The sequence below is a fragment of the Marmota marmota genome, unplaced genomic scaffold (genome assembly GCF_001458135.2).
Source record: "Marmota marmota marmota unplaced genomic scaffold, marMar, whole genome shotgun sequence".
In the NCBI taxonomy this organism is placed as follows: domain Eukaryota; kingdom Metazoa; phylum Chordata; class Mammalia; order Rodentia; family Sciuridae; genus Marmota; species Marmota marmota.
The window spans coordinates 47,040,297-47,064,280 of NW_025999968.1; the positions used below are offsets into that span (position 1 = coordinate 47,040,297).

Genomic DNA, 23,984 nt, shown 5'->3' on the forward strand with positions numbered 1-23,984 from the left:
GCATATTGAGAATATCACTGAGCCTCCTCATATTAAATCTGCATAGAGAATACCGTAAGTCCCTGATTTATGACTGCGTTAAGCTTTCAATAAAGCAAGAGTTATAAGGCCTATTCATGGGAATCCTGCAGCCCTGAGAAATGAACTGTCTTCCCAGCTGATCCAGATTCCACCCAGTAAATACAGGAATCTTCTTTCAGTGACATCCAGATTTTCAAAAAATACCTTTAAAAAATAAGGTCGCACCATATTCTGGTAAAGTAGTTAACACTAAAGGGAAAAATCTGGGGGAACTCAAGTGGGGTGACATTCTTGAAAATACAGGTGCCTAATCAATAAAGCAAGAGAATGCCTCCAAGTATTAATGGCATAAAAAGATTTAAACTTTAGAAGGGAAGTCTTTACATCTACATCAAATAACCTCTAAAACACCAGATTCATCTAATCACTTAGTAAAAGACACTATTTTAAATAGGATGAGTGGAGTTAATGTTTGACATTCACAATTAGTATCCCATTTCTTAAGGAGCAACATAAAAATCTCAAGTTTCCAAAATCTATATAACCACTGTGAATCACATTTAAAAGTGGGTTTTTATTAAAATGATGCTTATCATTAGATTTAAAAGCTCAGGACACTGAGTAAAACTAATCTAATATTGTGTTTTTGCTCTAAACACAGAGGCCTCTGGTGCACACTGATTTTTACTAGACGTATGTAGAAAGGGGTTTAACCCTATCTCCTAAATTTTAGTTCTTCTTATTAAGATCTAGAATACTTGCTGTCTTCCTTATCTGAGGATCCTTATGTTATTATGGGGTTGCTCAATAAAAACTGCCCTAAGTGGAGCACAGTGGCACATGCCAATAATCCCAGAGATTCAGGAGGCTGAAGCAAGAGGATTGAAAGTTCAAAGCCAGCCTCAGTAACTTAGTGAGACCCTAAGCAACATAATGAGATCTGTCTCAAAAAATAAAAAGGGTTGAGGGGTGTGACTCAGTGGTAAAATGCCTCTGGGTTCAATCCCCAGTACCAAAAAACAACAAAACCTGCCCTTTCTCTTGGGCAACACAAGAGTTTTGAAGTAAATGACACATGTCATAATGTTAGAAATTCTGTCTTTTGGGCAGGTGAAATTCCTGGTCCATGTCTTCTGTCTCCCTAGTGTTTAGTTTATTCCTTCTTTTCCTTTTCCTTCCCTTTTCCAACATGCAGTATATCCTCCTTTCATTTGCTGTAAGCTTATTAAGTATATACTGTGTAGTTGGGTGCAGTGGCACATACCTGTAATCCCAGCTACTTGGGAGGAAGAGAAAGGAGGATAGCCAGCCTCAGCAATGTGGCTAGACTCTGTCTCAAAATTAAAAAAAAAAAAAGGCAGGGGATATAGCTCAGTGATAAGGTATTTGCTTGGCATGTGTGAGGATCTGCTTTCAATCTCCAGGGCTACAAAAAATTAAAAAGCCAGTATGTACTACATGTCATGACATGTTACAATCTCTGGGAAATTTTCAGTGACTAAAAAAAAGTCCCACTCATCAAAGAGCTTACATTTTGAACAGAAACCAATCATTTCCAAATTTACTGGTACTGCAGGGAAGCATCCTTCATTTACGATACCAGGCACTATTTATTCTCTACCAAGAGCGCTATCCTTCCTCATGAGGCCCTCAGATCTACTGACTGTAATACTTTCTCCAAACCCATCACCCTCTCATGAGCTTCCTCCCAATATTCAAAGATGATGCGCTATACTGACAGCATACTATAGGTTACAGAAATATTACTTTAAAGTATACTCTCAGTTTGCTGTTTCTTCTGCTATTTGTCCCTGTCCCTGTAATTCTCAGCTCTGTATTAAACAGCTCTTTTCTCCATTTTTCTACTTTAGGTCTTCGCACGATAGAGGGTGAAATTTCACCAGAGTCTACCTCCTTCCTGTCACCACCGTAGCAGTACAGAGTTTTTCAAGTATCTGGCATTTGCATGAGGACTATGTGTTGTAGTTTGGATCTTCAGTGTCCCTGAAAGGCCCACAGAGAAGGCTTGATCTCCAGGGTGGCACTGTGGGGAGTGGTAGAGCCTTTGAGGGGTGGAGCCTAGTGGAAGGAAGTTGGGTCACCAGGGACATGCCCTTGTAGAAGACACTGGAAGGCTGCCCCCCTACTTCCTCTCTCTTTCACTTCCTGGCCACCAGGAGGTGAATGGGATTTGCCCAACCACGTGCCCGTGTGCCTCTGAGGCAACCAGATGCTGCTTCCCCACCAGCCCAAAAGTAACAAGCCAACTGATTATGGGCTGAAATCTCCAAAAATGTGAGCCCAGATAAATCTCATGATGCTCAAATGGCTCATAACTGAGCAGTGATGTAATTCTGTATTTTACAACTTTTTATTACATTTTTAACTCTTTGTCTTTTTCAAAAGTTAGTACTTGCCAGGCAAGGTGGCATGCACCTCTAATCCCAGCAACTCAGGAAGCTGAGGGAGGAGGATCACTAATTCAAAGCCAGCCCCAGCAATGGCGAGGCCCTAAGCAACTCAGTGAGACCCTGTCTCTAAATAAAATACAAAAAAGGGCTGAGGATATGATCCAGTGGTTGAGTACCCCTGAGTTCAATCCCTGGTACAAAAAAAAAAAAAAGTTAGTACTTGCCCCATTTTAAGATTTGCTTCACTTTCTATGCACTCATCATCACTATATCTTTCCCAAACTCTTCAAGGGAATAAAATGTAAAACCATGCAAAGTCCAAGCCAGTCCTAAAATGCAGTTAATGCTTTGGTGCCATTTCTTCCCCTCTTGGGACCCTCCCCATCCTCCCCCTGAAGTCTGCACTACCTGCTGTACACACGGATGCACAGCTGTTGCCCTGGGAAGTCCTTTTACCATCAGGGTTCAAAGCCAAAGCGGAGATTCACTGACAGCAGAGGGGAAGTAGGGAATCCTCCTGGGAGGCACCAGCAGCGAGAAGTGAAATTTATCAAGGGATATAGAAAAGAGGGAAAGTTAAATGAAGCTACTTGGTGACTGCGATGATAAAGAAAGATAACAGAATTTATCCCTAGACTAGAGAGAAAAACAAATACTAAGGGATTTCTGTGTCAGCTACTAAAATGTGAACATTTTGTAACACCCTTTGATACTGAAATTGAAATACCTCTCACTCTGGCTTTAGATTCACTGCTGTCTTGATGTCATTTCTTATACTTGTGACTTTTTTTTTGTTTGTAACTATAAAAAAAACACATTCCCTACCCCCGTACTTTTTAGTCAATTCTTTCATTAAGTATAAATATTAAATAACTTTTTTAAAAAGTCTTAAAATACTTGAGAAAAAAATGTTTTTCTTAATTTTTTCAGTATTCTTGATATAATTAACTCTTCCCTTCAAAGAAAGTAAATAGTTATGCTTTAATGGGTACTACTGGAGGTGGTATAAAAATTGGATGTACCTAATTTGCAATATTAAAATTGAAAGTTGTTGCCAGGCACCGGGGTGCACACCCATAATCCCCGAGGCTTGGGAGGCTGAGGCAGGAGGATTGTGAGTTCAAAGCCAGCCTCAGCAAAAGCGAGGCACTAAGCAACTCAGTGAGACCCTGTCTCTAAATAAAATACAAAAAGGGCTGGGGATGTGAGATATTGAGTCCACAAAAAAGCACTTCTTAGTTTTATCACACTGGAATACTGTGCTCGGACCTCCAAACATTTACAAGATCTTTGAAGTCTACAACAAAAATGTTCTCCTTTCCCCACTCCCATGTGTGAAGTTTGGTTTAGTCTACATAATACTCTTGAGTATTGTTCTATTGTGTGATGTATCTGAAAAGAACTGTTGCTTAGCAGAAGCTCAAAGAGTTCCTATGGTCCAATATCTATCATTATCAAATACATACTTCGTAATCTTAATGATTAAGATAGCTAGAGATCATTCACAAAAGCTGCCCACATAGAAAAAAGGAATACTTATACTGAAATTTTATTACAACAGCTAAATTCAAAATGAAAATAATTGAATACCTTTAATTTCTCATTTGACTATACTGAGCAGTTTCCTGGTTATTACTACTTACATGTTTGGAAAGTCTTAATTATAAAAGGAAACAATGACATTTCAGGTAGTCGTTCTTTAACTTCTAATTCTTCCTTTGGATTATGCTATTAACCTGACTGTGCCCCTGTAAATCTACAGTAATTTATCTTATGCAATGCGCCTTGCTTTCGCTGGTCAGCGACAGCAGAAGTGTGCCAATTTCAATAGTGGATCCATTACACCATGAAGAGCAGCTATTCAAATGGAAAGCATTTGAAAGCTTTACAAAAAAATAATTCTCCCTGAGTGATGATAAATGATGGGCACTGAATTGCACGTGCAATAATTAATACAGTGTTTGTAAGATTAAGACAGAGCGTACATTCTGGTTCCAGAAGTACTCAAAAAAGCAAAGGGTGAACTGAGAAAGCCAGCTCACTCCCAAGGGAAATCATCTGCTCTGTGGGAAGAAAGTGGCGAGGGCAACCTGATCCATTGTCCCCATTTCCCCGAGGCATGTGAGATGCTGTAGAGCAAGGATGTCCAAAGCACCTGGTTTAGAGAGAAATCATCCAGAGCAACACTGGATCCTTCATCTGATAGGGTGGTTAGGGAGGTGCATGCCACACATAACCTGAATTTTTCTCTCTCCAAACTTTGTTTTGAATCTTAATATAGTTAATGTTTGAGACAATCTTATATTGTTTTCTAGATGGCATCTTTGTGAAAAGTAACTTTAGTAAAAATCTCCTTTGACTAAGGGTGCATCAGGATATAGTCAGAGATCTTACAGAACTGCTAAATAGCAGTTCTTTCTTCAAGCAGCAGGAATATGTAAGAATGATACTGTTACTACTATGAAGTAGAAAATATTATCACATGGAGATGTATCCTGTGCCAGGTGTCATGGTAGTCACCTCGATCAAGGAAATACCCGTGGTGACTTTTTAAAATTTATTCTTTTTAGATATACATGACAGCAGAGTACATTTTGACATATTATACATACTGTGGCAATTTTTTTTAAAAGTGTTATTTATTGCTCTTATTCACAGACTTGCTTATATGAGTTGGTTTTAGAAATCAGATGGATATTTGTTCTAACACATAATTTTTATATGTATACTGTAAAGAACATTAGATTAAAAATCAAGAAATAAGGGGCTGTAGTCCCAATTCTGAAGAACTGTGTGACTTATAGCAAGAAAGCCAACCTCTCTGACTCTCAATAAGCACTCCTGTGAAGGAAAAGACTAATAGAACCAACACTGTCTTCCGGAAGAAATACTCTAATGATGGCCTATGCACTTACAAAGGGCTTAATATCGAAATGAATAACAGATTAAGAAATCAGGAGAAAGGAAGGCAGAAAAGAAAAAACCAAAGTGGGGGGGAAAAGAAAGTAAAAACAGTGCTAAAATTAGTGGGATGTTACAACATTTGTATAAATAAAATGCACTTGAGTTATATGATCATGTTTTTCAATTCCTTTTCCTGAAATATAAGCCACATTCTGCATAGACATCATCAGTATATTATATTTCTTGTGTAATTCTTTAGTATGAGTTTTGGGAAACTACCTAAGAGACAAGCAAGACCCAGATCCCTAACTCTAATCTAAGCTCAAGAGCAAAGCCAGAGTCAACCTGTGCTTTCTTTTCAGGTCCAGTGGAGAGGGAGCAGGGATTTCTAAGATGAGAAATAGGATAAATGATTAAAACAGGCCAAATCCCTACTGGGAATAGCTAATGATTATCTAGTCCCTGCTGGATGTCAAAAACAGTTAGTGTCAATGCACTCATTTCATATCAGATACTAAACCAGAACTGGGAAATTTGCTGGACATGTCACAAGTGACCTGTCCCCTTGAATTATGCACATCAACATCAAAGGAGCCCAGAAGCTGTTCAGAAGAAAAAAGAGAGATCTGTATGTGCTGAAGGCAAGGCTCTGGCAGGAATTAACTCTTGACCACGCCCATAGTCTTTTGGACAATTATTTGATGGGTTTTTCTCTATTTCTCCTTGCCCCTGTCCATCCTGTACATTTCTATAAATGTGTGTCAATGAAATGATACAGTTTGAAGTGAATCTCTTTCTGTAGTGGTTAAAAATATATGCTGAGGACAGGACACCAACACCACTAACAAGGTGACATTTACTAAATGCGATTAATTCTTAGAACTCAAATTAATTAGGCTGTTGTTTCCCCAAAGAGTGCATGAAGCACAATAAAAACAAATATTTTGATAGTTTTTGTGTATTCGCCGTGTTATAAAATCTTTTGGCTTCATACATAAACCTTAGGACATTTTTTACATCTCTTTTCTGCAGGGTTATTTTTTAGTTGTTTTTTTTTTTTTTCAATTCACTGTTGCTATAAAGGGTAGTGCTTTTGAGAGATGAAGAGTCTCTGGGAGGGTTAGGGGATGTGGCCAACGGAGGAGATAACACCTGATTTGGGGTCAAAGAATACTTATCTCAACTCTTGGCCCTCTGTAATAAATTGCAATTTTCTTGTGGAATTCAGCTTTTAGTCAATTATAGTATCAATAACTCTGAATCATGAAACAATTTTCGGAGTAACATAATATTTAAACATAAATTCACTTCTGATGTGACATGAGGGTTCTATCAGGTGTTTTATGTGATAACACATGTTCAAAGATCTAGTCAGGACCTCTAAGAGTTTATATCCTACAGAACATGCACTTGATATACTGCATAGGGCAGGCAAGTGAGAAATGAAAGAAGCAATTTACAGGGTCTGGGCCACCTAAGTAACCAACTCATGGCCTACCTCCTGACTGTAGTGGCTCGGGTGGGCTCTGCACTATTTCTTGGTGCCATTTTAAAAGTAGTCTGAAGTACACAGTTCCTGGAGACAGATAAGCCTCCATAGTCAGTTCCTGAAATAGGAGCTCTGTATCTAATATTTACATGTTGCTTAGTCTCTTCTTATTTATTAAATCTTTACTTCCTGACCAGACCAAAAAAAAAAAAAAAAAAGCCTTATAAAGCATGTAGGAACCAGAAAAACCAAGATCAAGGAAACTTGTAATTATCAAATATCTAAGAATCTGGAAAAAAAAAAATCTTGTTTTTCTACACTCTTTGTCTTCAGTTACATTGTGAGTAGTAAATCCACCAGATGAAATTTCCAGTATTTTCCATTTATTTCTCAAATTATGTACATAAATAAACAGTATCCATGAGCTCCATGGCATTAATTGGCCAGATATCATACAGATCTCTAGTGGTTATCTACTTTGTCAACTTGCTGTTTGGACTTTCCTTCCTTTCTCTCCTTTACCTCCCTTCCTTTCTGTCTTTCTTTTATCCTTTTGCATGCTAGGAATAGAACCCAGAGCCTTGCACAGGCAAGCAAGGGCTTTCCTTTAAGGCTTCCTCTTAACCTTTATAAGAAGTCACATCAGAATGCCTATCAATATTTGTCCCACGTCTCCATATAGGGACCTCTGTGACCATATTTACAGCCTCACACAGTGAAGAAACTAGTAGACAACATCTAGATGCAGTTACCAGAGCAAAGACTGTGGATTTTTTGCAACACCTGGTTACATTAAAAATATCAGCCAGGAAGAGATTAAGGACCAAGTCATATTTAATAAGAACTTGTATCAGTGTTTCCAGAGGAAAAATCATGAGATCACATAAAATTCAATTTCAAAAATAAAAAGCAAAGGTGAAATTTTAAATCTCAGATCAACCCAACTCCAACTTCTAATCACCAACAACAGGAAAAAAAAAATAGCCAGATATTATAAGAAAAAGCTTTTCAAGAAATTAGCAAAACGCTGCAACTTCACATTGGAATCTTTTTGCGATGGAGTCTGTGTGATGAAAACACATGAGGCCCCATTCTACCAGGCTAGGGAGTGAGTATAAATGACAATCATTTATGAGATTTGGTAAAATAAGGGTTCCCAGACCCCACCACTAAGCAATTTTCATTCATCAGTCCTGGATAAATTAATTCTGAAGCAGAGAGCTCAAAAATACTGCCCTTGTACTGTTGGAACATACAATATCATCTTAATAGTCCAAAGCATAGACAAGTATCATTATTCCTCAGTATCCTTGGGGGACTGGTTCTAGAATTCTCTGTGGATACCAAAATCTATAGAATCTCATCTGTTATATGTCATGTTATTTGCATATTACCCATGTACATTCTCTTCTTTTTTGTTGTTGTTGTTTTTGGTGGTACTGGGGATTAAACCCAGGGTGTTATGCATGCAAGGCAAGCACTCTACCCACTGAACTACCTCCCAAGGACCTTCCTTGTATTTTTCAATCATCTCCAGCTTACTTATACTACCTAACACAATGCAAATACTATATAAATAGTTGTTATGCTGTACTATTTTGGGAATGATGACATGAAAAAGTTTGTCCATGATGGGTACAGTTTTGTTGTTGTTTCCATATTTTTGATCCACGGCTAGCTGAATCCACAGTTGTGGAATGCACTGATGGATGCTGAAGGAAAAGTCGATGTACTTGACCTGATTAGAGCAGCCTTTCTCATTGCCAAAGACTAGACCACGCAACACCAGCCAGGTGGCTGGCAGCTTACCTAAGCAGCGGTAGGGGATCACGATGTGGGCATGAGTCTTGCACTGCTTGCGGCCCCGCTTGCACCAGTTCTGGATGGTCACTGGTTGGTTGGCTTCTACCACGTTGGTGATCTGCAGCTCAGGGTAAACCTGGGAGAGTGTACAAGAAAAGGACATTGTTACTTTGACATGGACAACCACTGAATGATCCTCCACCATTATGATAAAGTAGTGCTAAGCCCCAAACATCCAAGCCTGCTCCACTTCTGACCTAAGCTAAAGAGATTCAGTGTAAAGGAAAAGGTCCAAGTGACAAAGCATCTGGTCATTCCATCCAGCAGTGTGACCTGGATTTTACTGCACTCATTCAGACCTCAAATATTTTTCCAGAGGGGGAATAAAAGGAAAAATGAAGGAGGGAGGTATGAGACTCTTAAATATATGGGGTCATTTTTTATGTAAAATAAACTAGCATAAGGTCCATAGATTGTATGGACCTATCTATGGACCATAGGTAGATCTACCTAGAGATATTAATTTACTGAAATTCAACTGACCCCTATCTCACTAATTAAACATTTTACATATAGAATATGACACAAGGAAGATTTCTTTATAAAAATTAATCTCTGTATTCAAAGCAATTAACATAAGAAAAATTTATCACAAAGTTTTCAAGGGTGTCACTTAGATAAAGAACTGTCACTCATGAATTCTGTTCCCTCAATGACTAACTGGTATCCTCCTGTTACATTGTTACATTGCTGTTCTTAGTACCTAGTGATGTTTGCTGAGCACTTGGAATGCACTGTCAAACTCAACTGAAATATCTACTTGTAATATATCAAACCACTTCTCTTTATTAATAATAATAAGCAGAGCAGGGCACAGTGGCACACTCCTATAATTTTTGCTATTCAGGAGTCACAAGTTCAAGGCCAGCCTCAGCAACTTAGACCCTGTATCAAAATAAAATCTTTAAAAAGGGCTGGAAATGGTCAAGTGCTTGCCTCCAATGCCTGAGACCCTGGATTTAATCCTCAGTACTGCCAAATAACAAGAAGAAGCAGATATTTGAAAGGAAAATGTTAATAAAAAGAACATATCTCTAAAATGAGCTGCTTTGCCAGACAAATAACAATGGAAAGACAGAACTGAGAATGTGAGCAACAGTATGGTTCTAACTCTGGGCTATGAATCTAAAGTGGCAAAAGTGAGCACAGTTTATTTTTGAAATTGTGAATGGGCGAAGGAATTTCTGCTGTGGAAGTGGAAGCGAGACAGTGAGAAGTAGTATTTGGAGAGCCAGTGAACTGAAATGAAGATTTTGGAAGAGTTGCAGGTATTGGTAACAGCAAGGTATATAACAGGATCATGGGAGGGTATAGACAATGAAGAATGAGGAAGGCAAGATCCCCAAAGGAAAGAGAATCGCTGACCTGAGCAACTGAGTACAGGAGGGATCACTGAGCTCACCATTAAAATCACTCATAAGCCAGATACAGTGGCTCATGCCTGTAATCCCAGCAGCTCAGGAGGCTGAGGCAGGAGGATTACAAGTTCAAAGCCAGACTCAGCAAAAGTGAGGCACTAAGCAACTCAGTGAGACCCTGTCTCTAAATAAAATACAAAAACATAGGGGTCTGGGATGTGGTTCAGTGGATGGGTACCTCTGAGTTTAATCCCCAGTACCCGCGCCCCTCCCCCAAATACCTCATGAGTCACAAAGGAGGAGCGCTATACTAGATGAACACCAGAAGCTAAAATCCGCACACACTGAGGGGTTGTGCCATTGAAAGGGAAGAGGCTGGGGATGGTTCCCACTGGTAGAGGAGAGTGTGGTCGAGTTTAGGTGCATTACTTCATGGATGGGATAGATGGTGTTTTAGGGAAGAAAGGGGACGAGTAGTTTGGAGGGGGAAATGAGGAGCAAAGAGGCCATCTCCACCTCTAGGCACAATGCTATGACGATTCTGAGAAAAGCACTTCTACCAGAGGAGTCTTCAGGGGAAGCCATTTCTGCAGAGGAGAACCAGGTTTCATAGCAAGAGAACAATGTCCCGTGTGCGTTACGAATATAGGGAATTCTGCTTATGATTATCAGTGACACTGACAGGGCTTGGTGGGATCTTCTCTTTACCTAAAATGTTAATGTCTTATTCATCATTTTTGCTGTATGAATTTTTATTTTTTGAAAAATTGTTCTACAATATTATTCATCTTGATTCCCTGAGCATCTCACACACCTCACCTTAGTCCTGGTCCCAAGAAAAATGAGTTGAAACAAAAAGCATTGAGAATGGACACATAAACTATGGGGTACATCTACACAGTGGGGTATTATTCTGTGATAAAAAGAAATGAGCCACCGAGCCATGAAGAGTCATGGAGGAATCTTCAACGCATACTGCTAAGTAAAAGAAACCCGTATGTAAAGGTGACACACAGCACAACTTCCTCTACATGACCTTCTGGGAAAGGCAAGCCACAGAGGCAGTAAAGATTGGCTTGGGGGCTGGTGGGAGGGTAAACAGGCAGAACACAGAGCATGTTTAGGGCAATGAAACTACTCTGGTGAATACACGTCACTGGCATTTGTCCAAACATGAGGAATTTGCATTTACATTTGTCCAAACCACCAAGAGAGCGCCCCAATGTGAACTATGTACTCTGGGTGATAATGACGTGTTCGTGTAGGTTCATGGATTATAACAAATGCATCACTCCATTGGGGTATGTTGATAACGGAGGCCAAGGGATTATGGGGAACCTCTGCATATGCTCTCAATTTTTCAGTGAATCTATAACTTCTCTAAAAAAACATATTATATTTAAAAATAAAAATTAAAAAGAAAGGCCTGTATCAGTGTAGCAGTGTAAGTGATAAATCCAATAGTAGAGGAATAATCTAGAACACACACACAAGTAGCTAAATCAGAATCCTAGGCTGGGTGCTGAGAAAGTGCTTCAGAACACTGCCAGAAATCTCACTCCAAAGGATACAGCTTCCTTCCCTTTATTTTATTTTGTTCTTAAGTATCTTAACACTTCAATGCATGCATATCAGGTCACAGATAATGCCCTACTTGAAAATGTCACTAAAAATTTAATAGCCCCATGGCTTTATCCTATGTAATGAAAGGCCAAGTGGCTCTTTGTACAGAAATATAATTCTCTCTTCACCTTTACTTGTTTATTATATCGCAAAAGTATAGCACTCATGAGTCATAAAGTTGGTGGCATTACAGAGTTCACCCTGAGGGTACCACTTTATGTGCAGCAAAGTGTGCACTATTGCCTTTCTCTAAAGGGGTTCTATCTGCCACTTCACAGAAATACCACCCTGCTGAGAATTTTCTCAGGACCTGTCAGCTCTCTGGAATCCCTACAGCAGACACAACCATATCCTATTTCCTTCTTTTCAATTTAAAACCAACAAACTGAAGGTACAATTGATTAGCAGGAAAGAAGGATCTCTTTTTCATCTTGAGTGATAACCATCTTTAGACTCCTATGGTCATATTCAGGGAAATAGAGCAGTACCTTATTTGACTGACAATTTCCAAGCAGTTAGACAGAATTGCAAACTAAAATCTGTGAACACATGTTTCTCCCTAAAGATCACCAGAACTTCAAAGAGTGATCATCAGCCAAACAGAGTTTAGCTCCAGTTTCTGCCATGAAATCCAGGGCATGTATACTATTTCCTGGCTTTAGCTTCTCACTCCATTTTGCTAACAACGGTAATTGTTAATATGGAGAAGAATGTGGATTATAAAATTTGAACCACTCACAAAGGCCATGCATAATTTGCCTACTGCCCTAATCAATAAAATGAAGGCAGTACTTCAACCTGATTCACTTACTTTTATTCAGGGATAAGGAGCTATTAATTTGGAACTGCCAAAGATAGTAAAATTTTGCTGCTCTAACACCAGGAGGCTTATTTGAAGGTGGAAGAAGAAAAAATATCAAAGTAACACAATTTCTTTTGACGCACAAAAAGACCCGGTTAGATAATTGTGATAACCACATGCATAAGAAACCCCCAAAGAAGCAAAAGTAACAAAACTAGAAAACTTTTTAAATAAATGACAAAAATCCAAATAATATTTTATTTTTATTAAGTAGCTAGCTCTAGTATATGTCTAGGGACAAAAAAAAAAGCATTTTTTTATGTTGAAAAGACAGCCTAGCTCACTATCTAGTCAAGAATAAAAATAATAATTAGATACACAAATGTCCTTGATAAAAATTCCTGACTTTTCTCCATAATTAATTATAAGCATGGGCTCAATGTTTAATATTTTCTCTGCAGCAGTACCTCAAATTGTAATGCTTAAGTCAAATTTCAATGGTTTTAATGCTCAAATTGAATTTTTTATATTTAAAAAAAGGACTTTATACAACAACAGTTATATTTATAAATACTTAAAATAAAGCAGAAGCAAATCCAGACCAGTATTAGTTACTTGAAAAATAAACTGTCCCAATCTCTACAAATCTTCCTAAATTATAGGTGCACAGAGCAGTCACTGTATAAATACAGGCAAGATGTTCCAGCACACTGTGACCTCAAATCCCTTACACCACACTTCCTGTGCCCAGGCCCCCTAGAGTCCCCCTGTGCAGACAGGACTTCCACAGTGTGATATATCGCCAACCCTCCCTCTCTCTGGGGAACGCTCCTTGCATTTATCACAGTGCACTCACAGTTGGTTAAATGCATGACTGTATGGCCTCCCCAGTGAAAAATCCCTTTCCTGAGGGGCAGGAAAGGTGATCTGGCATCTCGCAGGCCTCCTGATGGCTGCACATTCATCACCTCTGGTTTTAAGGCCAACAGGAGGCTGCCAGCTCCTTCCCACTCTTCCTGGTGCTCCAACCCTCCGCCGTCCGAAGGAAGTAATCAGTAGAGACCACGTTTTAACTGCAGCTCCATCCCCTCACTGAATGCAAGGCTAAACCATATCCTGCATTCCCTTCCCCAGGAGCTGGGAACAAACACATACAGGCTCTTGCTAGATGATGAAGACACTTGATGGGCGTTAGGGTGAGTCAGAGCCAGAGATGGCTCACTCACATGCAAGAATGAGCCAACCAGGCATCTGGGAGAAGCTGCTGGTTTAGGGGAAACTGAAAAGAGAGAAGCTAAGGTGAGAGGCACGGAAAGATGAGGATTTGACAGGGGCTGGCTTGCGACTGCTAACCCCTTGATGATCTCACTCAAACTCCTCACCCCTCCAGCATTCCTTCAGTCCCTGCACCCAGACTGCCTCATGCAAACACCCATCAAAGGTCACTGACCACTATTTGCCTCCTGTGGCACCTCCCTGTGCTACTAGGATCTATAACTCTTTGAAGGTAAAGACAGTGTCCCCTCAACAAAGGCCAGCAGTGGGCTAGCACGTAACTGCTCATAAATGTCTAATGAGTATTTCTGGTTCAGGTAGGAACGCCTTCACTATAGAGAAATTCAGTACATACTAGGCTCTCACTGAATATTATAAAACTATCTCCTAAATAGGATGCTCAATGGTTATTGGATTATGAGCTTTTTAATAAAAATAACCCTTCCAATATTGTTCTTCTAAATAGATACAACTTATATAAATAAGACTGCCTTACATAAAAATAAAGTAATAATAATTACAGCTAAAGAAGAATTACATTGAGGAAGAATTCGAAGCTAGGCTGGTCCTAGAATCTGAAAAGCAGCCTATCTGGCCAAAAAGCCAGATGTATCAGAACATAAAATGATTAGAGAGAGACAGAGACAGAGACAGAGAGACGGAGAGACAGAGACAGAGAGAAATAAAGAAATTCCATATACTAACAGCCAGAAAAGAGTTCAAGTAGGAACAATCTTAGATGCATATCAGAAGGTTATAGTGGGTGGTATAAGTGGTTTTAAGGCATTTCACTGCAGAAATACATTAAAACTTGGTCAACTCAATTTTGTTCTAAATTTAAAAAATTTTAAGTCTCTTTCCCTCTCTGTCTCTCCAAATTGGAAACATATTAATCTCAAACACGATGACATTTAAGTCGTTAAATACGCAAAACAAGAAAAGACATTGATGGTATTTAAGAATGCCAAGAACATGTAGTTTTATATGTAAAAATATAAAAATATTTCTTTAAGACATATGTTGTCAGAGTCCTACAGAACTTCATTCTTCACATTGAGGGCAAATTCCTTTCGCAAACAGGCCACCTAGGACCGTGAGGAATGCCAAAGTCATTTCCAGATGCCCCAGGGTTATTTCAAGAACACAAAAATCAAACAGGGCCTAGTAAAATGGGAATTGATGATAACTGTGAAAACAATTTGCCTATTTTTCTTTTTAGCCATTCAGCTTTTAAAATTCATTTTCAATCAAATTCCCAAGGACATTTCTTTTTGGAAAATGTTAGAAATTTTGTTAACAAAATGATGTGTTAAGTATGTAGGTCAGAAGTCAATGGGTAAAGTGTGCTGCTTCAGTATGTCTTAATTTACAGGTCAGCAAAGGGCAAGGGAAACAGGCCTGCAGGACATTCTGACTGAAGTCATAGATCTTGAGTAGATGAAATAAAGAGCTTGCATTCTAGACTTAACCAGGAGCAAGGGTGAATGAATATGACAATTACAGAAGTTGAGTGATTGGCACATTTTACTATACTATCATTCATTTTACTATACTATCCTTCTTCTTTCTTTTTCTTTTTCTGATGGTGCTAGGGATTGAGCCCAGGTGCCTTTGCACATGCTAGATAAGCATTCTACTATACCTCTGGGTTACACTCCCAGTCCTTATTAGCATTCCTTTTCCCTGAAATTTTACATTTAAGAAAATGAGAAGGGGGAAAGAACTATCCCAGAGGAAACAGCTCATAGATTTATGCAGCATATGAGAAAACAAAAATCCAAGATCCAAATTGTACCTGCAGAAACAAAGAATCAAAAGCCCTATAACAAAATGCCAAATGGCAGTCTAATCATGGGATAGTTTCATCTTCTGAGAACTTCTTTTTTTAAATCTTCTGATAGCTTTTATATACCAATTACTTTTTCAAAGAGCATATCCAAAAGAATAAGAAAAGTATATAATAACTGAAAGTTTATTAGTGCCAGAAATTGTTGCAAACATTTCATGTGTAGCACATTATGGAATCCTCCACTAGCTAGTAACTGCTCTACTTTACAGAAGATGAAGCCAGGACCTAACAACCAAAGCAGGTGCCATTCTTAAGCACAGAAAGAGCATATTAAGTTTTCAACAACTTGAACTTTAGTGTTAAAACCAAAAATGCTGTAGACAATATATTCATGTTTCTGGATTTAAATGACCCACTGCAATTTTTGGGGGGGCTACAAAGAAAAAAAATCACATTAAAAATTGTTTTCAACATAAATTCTGTGAATAATGGGAGATATCGGAAACAGAACCTCTAATTTAATTGAGAAGCAGAACTGGAAGCTGAAAAGCGTTCTCTGCTTGCAACTTAATGAGGAGCTGAGAGGCAAAACGCATCTGATGAAACCCTACCGCAATAATGGGAAGTCTGAGCCACGCTGGGTTTTCACAATGATGGCTTGATGCCAGCCGACAGGGAAGATGCTGCAGGGCAGTAGGGAATTTCCCAAGAATTTGGCCCAATTCTATTTCTGACACTATGTATAAATATATGCTATATCCACACATTCATACTCCAGAGTTGAGAAAATAATGTCAAAGGATCTTCTTTGATTGACAAGTCATTCTAATCCAAAGTGCTGAATAAAAAACAAATGGGGGGTAGGTGGTGGTGGTGGGGGGTGGTGACTAAACCAATGGGACAGGACACAGATGCAAAAAGGAAACCAGATATGGACACATACTCTCTAGATTCTGTCTCCTTAATCTCTCGCAATTTCTGGCTAATTTTCTCATTTTAAAATAAGCAAACTGGCTTTCTTTCTTTTCAATACTATTGTCTATGCAAGCAATTCCTGCAGACAACTATATCCAGACCACTAATGCATAAAATATACCCATACTGTGTAGAAGTAGCCCAATATATCTATTCAAACATTGTCTCACTTAGTATGCACTTTTGGATCTTTCAAATACCAAACCCACAATGTTTATGTGCCTAATACCTGTGGGTCAATTTTAAACCTATAAAGCTGAAGGAACACAAAGCAAAATAATGATGATCAAGAACCTCCCATGGCCTTTACCAAGAGCCAGTGCAGAGCACAGCCTCAAAGATGGATAGATTCGACTGAAAAGACCATTCATTGTTCCCTTTTTCTACAATTTAACTTTACTTTTATATTGCTATAGAATGAAAAAAAAAGAGAGAGAGAGAAAAAGAATTCTTGTCTGGGCATCCCATCTTCAATCACATACTTGAGTAGAAAGCTGGGCAAGGGAAATGGTTTTGTTAAACTCTTGTAAGAGGCAGATTTTGTTCTGTCCAGGTATAAGTATGTTTTGTTCTCTGGTCTTGTTAATCTATCAACAACACAACTGTTCATTCAGAGCAAGAAGGTCAAAGAAGCAGCAGATATTGTTAGCTGTGGGAAAGAACACACCTAGGAAAAAGAGAATATATCCATACTCTAATAAGAGAGACAATAAACAAAGCCACATTCACCCGCCTAGCTTTCCCAGCTAGAACTCTCTGCCAGCGAAGCTCACCCTATTCAGAGCCCCATTCCCATCCAGACCTTCAGAAAGCCCTACCTGGAAAGAGGTGCTCAACTTGTTAGGGACACAGAGAGCAGCAGAGTCTGTGTTGTAATTCTCTCCATAGAGGAGGAAGAGCAGTACTGGGACTTTACAATTTCCCACTTAATTCGCAATGTCTAACTCTTAAGACACTCGCCTGTGTGTTCCCATGATAAAGTGAGGGCACATCTGAGACTGGTCGGGTGGCTGTTCCTGAATGACTCAGGTGCCAAAGAGCAATGATACAGCCCCTCCAGGTATGCACAGAGCTCAGCTATGGAAAAGGGGAGAGTGGGAAGCATGATCTTCATATCTCTTTTCACACTTGTACTTGGTGATCCGAATTCCTCCTTTTCCCAACTTATCTCCCCCTGGAAACAAGCTAATCTATCGAACTGTCCTGACAAAACACTCATGTTAAAAACCACCCATGGCTCCTGCATCTCCAGATGTAGAACCCAAGTCCCAGGTTTATAATCAAGACCCTCTGTTTTATAGCCTCATTCCACCTTTTTTAATTTTCTGAATTCTATTTTCAATTATATTCAATTGTATATTTACCACCCACCTCTGAGTCACGAATGGCATCTTGCCACGTAACAAAATCCCATTTTTGGTGTTCAAAAAATATTGGCTAAATCTGCCGAAATTATCTTTGAGAAGAAATAGATTCCTGAGATGCAGAATTGAAATACATTTACTTCTTGCTTCTCACATCCTGAAATCTTTGGTTTAAATAGAACAATGCATGGTTGTTGTTGATGGTTTTTAAATCTCATTTCATCGAAAATAAAGAGTATAATAATATCTAACAATTCTAATTTTTATTCCTAAACTTTAGTGTGTGTTTCAAGAGAGATATTATCCTCATTTTGCTCTATTTATAGTTAGCAATTCCTTACATTTATATTTAGAAATTCCTTAGGTCAAAGTTTGGGTACTGCAACCATTCATTAAGGCAAGTGGCCACTTTATGCTGTTAAATTAATTATGAATAATTCATCTAGTTATATTCAAGCTGTTTCCACAATTCAGCACTTTTTCCTTTTAATACAAAACAGAGGAAAGGGACTTTTTCCTATCAAAGAGCCACAGAGGAAAAATAACAATTGACAGTCTGTTGTGGTTATTTAGTTTTTCATACAAATTACCATAAAACTTATTAGATTCAAACAATATGCATAAAGAACAACCTAGGGATCTGATTCCATAAATTTTTCTCAGGAAGCGTATTTTGTGATAATTTGTTACATCTGAATGTTTAAAGTCATGCTGTGAGGTCATGACTGAATATCTGAAGTCTCATGTGGAGTCCATCATGGCACTTGTGTTAAAACTGGATGAATATAAACTGAGTGTCAATCTTTGCTACAGGCCAACATTCCCCAAACTTTTGCAGGAAAATCACTTTAGAATTCTATCAATGAACAGAAACAGTCTCTGTAACGGCAAACCATAGGCTCCAGTCTGAAGGAAGCTCCCTCAGTGCAGAGATGGGTACAGAACCACATCCATCCTGAGCCATGATCCCAGTGCCACCGATAGGCCATCTACAAGAAGCATTTACTAAATGATGACCAGTGTTCTCTAGGTCCAAGCTAAGTGTTGGACAGACTATTTTGCAAGGCATGATCTCTAGAAATATTCCTCCTCAGCAGCACCTTGGGTCTTTAGTGCTTTTGCCTACGGTACTCAATATAGTCTTTGTTTTAGCTTGGGCTGCTATAACAAAATACCAGAGACTGGGAAATTTAAAAAATAGAAATGTATTTTGTCACAGTTCTGGAAGCTAAAACTCTGAGATCAAGATATCAGCATGGATGAGTTCTGATGAGTGCCTGCTTCTACCTTCTTGCTGTATCCTCACGGGGCTTCTTCTTTGTGTGAGCAAGGAGAGACAACAGGCTCTCTGGTGTCTCCTCCTAGGAAAGCACCCCATGGGGAGGTCCCTACCCTCCCAATCTCATCAATACTATCACAAAGGGGGTTAGTTTCAACATACGAATTTTGGGGGCACACAAACATTCAGTCAGTTGACCGTACTCAATAGATACCCAATAATGAAATTAAAGAAAAACCTCAAAAAGGATTTAAAAAAAAAAAACACATTATTTCAATAATAACTGGCAGAAAGGAAACAACTATGACTGGGGGAGATACCCTGGCACCAAGAAATTGAAGCACTTGGGATAAATACATAGGTAAAACAAATATACAATTTAAATCATAAGTTTCAACATATCGATCAAACTTTATAAGGGCTGATAATCAGGACTCAAGTTTAAAAGGACTCAATCTTTACTTTCCCTCCTGAATCTTGCTCTTGACCAAGGATAGGACCAAAGAAATCACAAGGGCAAAGATGACAACATTCACAATAACAACAACAACAACAACATCCAAAAAGCAGGGAGTATAAATGGAGAGGAACAATGAAGACTATGGAGAATGTGGACTAGATAATTATTCACCATCAAAGTATTAATATTTCATACATTACCCTAGGCTAAGTACCAACAGATAGGAGTTAGAGCAGTCCTGGGGAAAAACAAATTGAACCAGTGAGTTAAAGTGGTTAGCAAAAGGTCAAAAGGAGGTCACAGTCATGGGTTCAGTTGGTTTTTCGGTCCTAAGATCACAGACTGCTAACAGCTGCCTCTCTGACTCAGCTGGCTGCCTCTAAAACATCTGTGTTTTGGTCACAAGAGGGATAGAGGGAGCATATGAAGAAAAAAAAATATATTCTCCACTGTTCGGAGAAAATATCATTACGTGAGTAGCCCTGTTAATGGTAAAAAGTAGTAATGGTTTCAACTTTTTTTTTCATTGAAAACGGGGAATATGCACAAAGATCAATGCCAATAGCAAAGCATTTTTATATTCCTGACCCAAACCACCTGCCAGTCTGCAACTCCACACCCATTCAAGACACTTTGCTATGACTTCTGAAAGTAACTAATGAAGACAAAAGTCATCCAAAGACAACACCAACAACACCACCCAATAGCAGAATCAAAATAAATAACACAAGAATTAGGATATGTTGGTGGAAGAACTGGCTACAAACAATGCATTCAGTTATAACCTACAATGATGGTAATTATGGCAATATAACAGATGGTGCAATTATAACTTTTGACGACATAAAAATAACGTAACTTATAAAATCGGTAGGAAGGGAAAATAGAAAAATCGTAAGAGTACTGTTTTCCCTGTCATTCGTAGCAATGAATCAATCGACACTGTCGAAAATAAAACATGGACATAAAAAAGAAATATAGGCAAATATAAACATTTCCAGCAACATACAAAAAAATGCAACTAACAAAAACTATTATTTCTAATTATGAAAAAAAAACAGAATAGCTACAATGTTGAAAGTGGCAGATAGGCCCTAAAATATCAATATAGAATGTTCTAGATTGTTCCAGATGCACCATTGGATAGAGTACATCAAACATGGCTCAATAGTTCTGCGTGAACATCTCTGCACTCCGTACTAGTACTCCCCTGCAAAGCCAGTTAAAGTCATGAATTCCCCCAGCAGCTACTCTCCAACCTGAAAAACTCTTATCCCTGAGCTCTGCATTGGGCTGTGACTATCGTTCTATTTTGCCTCATGCCATTCTTCATCCCTTTTCAGGCAGCAGTCCCTCACCCCACACCACTTTGGATATTAAAGATACCTCATACCCACATAGTCTGGGTGCTGAGTCTATGTGCCTGGTGACTGATCCAGGGGTGGGTGTGTGGCCAAAAGTAAGGCCAATCCATATCCTTCCCTGGAACTCTAGTGCACATGGGCAGAAGGAAGTTGGCATACCTTCTGCTGAGAATGCATCCCCCCAGACACTGGTTGCCATCTCCCCTGGTCTCCTGGGGGCGGGGGGGTATCTCAGCAGGAGAAAGTGAGCAAACAGCAGGAGAAAGGATAAGCAGAAAACAAAGAGAGACCCTGTTAGGCAAATCCTAGACCGCACTGAGTCTCAGTTCCAGTGTCTGAGGACCTAACTTCGGGGCATTTTTGGTTTTTGTTTTGAATTGTGTAAGCTCTCCTTGCAGCATCTTCCCCATTGATAGGAGAAAATATTTTCCATACTTGTAAGTTGCTTAGTGAGTTTGGTCACTGGGCAACAAAAGCTGCGTAACTAACCATCATTATTATTTCATCATTTCTCTTTCTCACAAAAGGAGATGTTCCTACCCTTTCTAAAACCCAGCCAATCACTTACCCATCAGATCCCGTTCTTCCCTAGTTCTTAACGGGAATGTCACTAGACATCTGAGACTAGTTCTTATGAAGGATGGCCACCCTTCCCAGGGTTTTGCTTAAATTTTCTTTAGTTCAAGTTCTTCTCATTTTAAAAATATAAAAACAGCAGGCCGTAGTGGCACAGGCCTGAAATCCCAGCTACTGGGGAGGCTGAAGCAGGAGGATTGCAAGTCTGAGGCCAGGCTGGGCAATGTAGTGAGATCCTGTCTCTAATTTTAAAGAAGGCTGGGGATGTGGCTAAGTGGGAGAGCACTTGCCTAGTCAAGGCCTGGGTTCAATGCCCAGTACTGAAAAAAACCAAAAAACTAAAAGATGGTCCCTTTGTCTTGGTTTTCCCTCAAGTTCTTTGCCTCCAGATCCTACCTCAAGAGCCCCAAGCTGTACTCACCATTCACTAATGTCAGTTTGACTTCCTCCCAGCTATTTCAAGGAAAGTGCTATCCCAGAGGTCAGTGATAACACTTAATTTGCTAAATAAGAAAAACTTTGTTGTCACAAAACAACATTCAAGGCTTAGATGTGGGCAAAAGAATCCTAGCAACGAAAGGCAGGTTTGGTCTCACAGATCCCAAGGGTGTTGGGAGACAGGGTGATCTGATTCTGCAGGGGCATTTCTTTTGACTGATTGGTAACTTGAATAGGCTATTTAACAACTCTGTGAGCACCAACACTGTGGATAACTGATGGCAATACCAGTGTTTCCTGTCCCATGGAAATAATTCCATGATATTACTCCAGAAAATTCCAGATGATTCCTGTTCGTAGCCATGGCAAATGAAATGTGTTAAGAAAATACTTTTCTCCAAGTCCAAATGGGCCTGTGTTAAAGTCTTAGAGTTTACCTCTTTAATAATTGAACTGGATGAAACCTTTGCCATGTGGTCATTTTGCATGAGAGGCTTGATTTTTACCTGGTCAAATATCATACTTCAACTCCTTCAGTGTGCTTTAAGCCCTGTACTCTCAGTATTTAGCATTTCACGGTAAACCAAGCTTGACTTCCAGCACGTAGCACCTCCTACTTCTGATCTCGTCTCTCTGGCCACTTTTCATTCTCCCCTAGTGACATTCTTTGTCTTTGTTCCTCTTAAATGTTGCAGTTCCCCAAGGCTCTGCCGGGGTTTCTCCCTGGCTTCTTCCCAGAAACGTCATCAGTGGGTGAAGGAATGCCGGGACTTGGCACAGCAGATGCTCATAAGGGTTAGGTGGTGATGCCATCATTTTCGTCTTTGCTATGCTGTTTTCACATGCTAAAATGATTTCTCACCCTCTAAAGAATGGGCTCTATGTTCTATTCATCATTGCATTCTTGGCACCTACAGATAAATCGTTGAGGGACAAAGAGAGAACTATTGTTTCTCTGACGCAAGCACCTTGCATTGAAAGATTTTTTTTTTAATAAAATATGTATTTATTCAATCATGTCTCCCAAATACCAGTAAAGTCCTGGGGGACACAGTCTGTAGGAACTCTCCAGTTCTACCTTCCTCTCCCGCTTTCCAGATCATGGGATCTAAGACACACTCTAGCCCAGATCCACTGGCAGCATGGGAAGAGCAGCACTGTTCAATGGAAATGTGAACAAGCTGCCTATGTTCTTTTGGATTTCAAGTTTAATCACACATTGTTATAAATTCACATCTCTTATGGTCTGGATCTGGAATGTCCCCCAAACACTCAGGTGTTGAAGGCTTGGTCCCCAATGCAACAGTGTTCAGAGGTGGGGCTTTGGAGAACTGATGAATCATGAGGACTCTGACCCCATCAGTGGATTAATCCATTGATGGATTCATAATTTTTAGCATTACTGGGAAGTGGTGGAAATGACAGCATTTGGGGCCTAGGTATTAGTCAATGGTGGTATTTCCCAGAAGGGTATATCTTGTTCCTTGTCCCCTCTTCCCTCTCTCGCTGCCTTCTGGCTGCCATGAGGTGAGCCGTTTTCCTCTGCCACCCTTCTGCCATGATGTTCTGCCTCACCTGGAGCCCAGAGTCAACAGAGCCAGCTGATCACAGTCTGAAACCTCTGAAACCACGAGCCAAAATAAGTCTTTCCTCTTCTAGTGTTTTTTATTAGGTGTTTTTGTCACAGTGATAAAAGGCTGGCTGATAGAACATCTTTATGATCTCTTTAACAAGAAATCCAAAATGAATCATTTCATTTATTTAGATTTCATGAAATCTAAATAAAATCTAATAATGTAACACTTTATATCTTTATTCATACTAAATGTTCAAAATGTGATATTCATCTTACACTTACAGCACACATCCGTTTGGACTAGCCACATAGTGAGTATTCAAGAATGGCATGTGGCTATGGCACCACATGAGGAAAGCACCGGCACAGGGGCTCCAGCAGGTAGGTGGAGGGAAATGAAGTTTGGTACAGGACACA

At 39.4% G+C, this 23,984-nt stretch overlaps 1 protein-coding gene across 7 annotated transcripts in view; it reads right to left on the reverse strand.

Moving 5' to 3' along the window:
- The window catches only part of LOC107136416 (amyloid beta precursor protein), a 239,009-nt gene that overhangs the window by 156,916 nt on the left and 58,109 nt on the right, over positions 1-23,984 (reverse strand). For all 7 annotated transcript variants that reach the window (XM_048803538.1, XM_048803537.1, XM_048803536.1 and 4 more), the window contains exon 3: positions 8,635-8,764. In XM_048803538.1, coding sequence (XP_048659495.1) covers positions 8,635-8,764 — 130 coding nt within the window. The remainder of the gene's footprint in view (positions 1-8,634; positions 8,765-23,984) is intronic.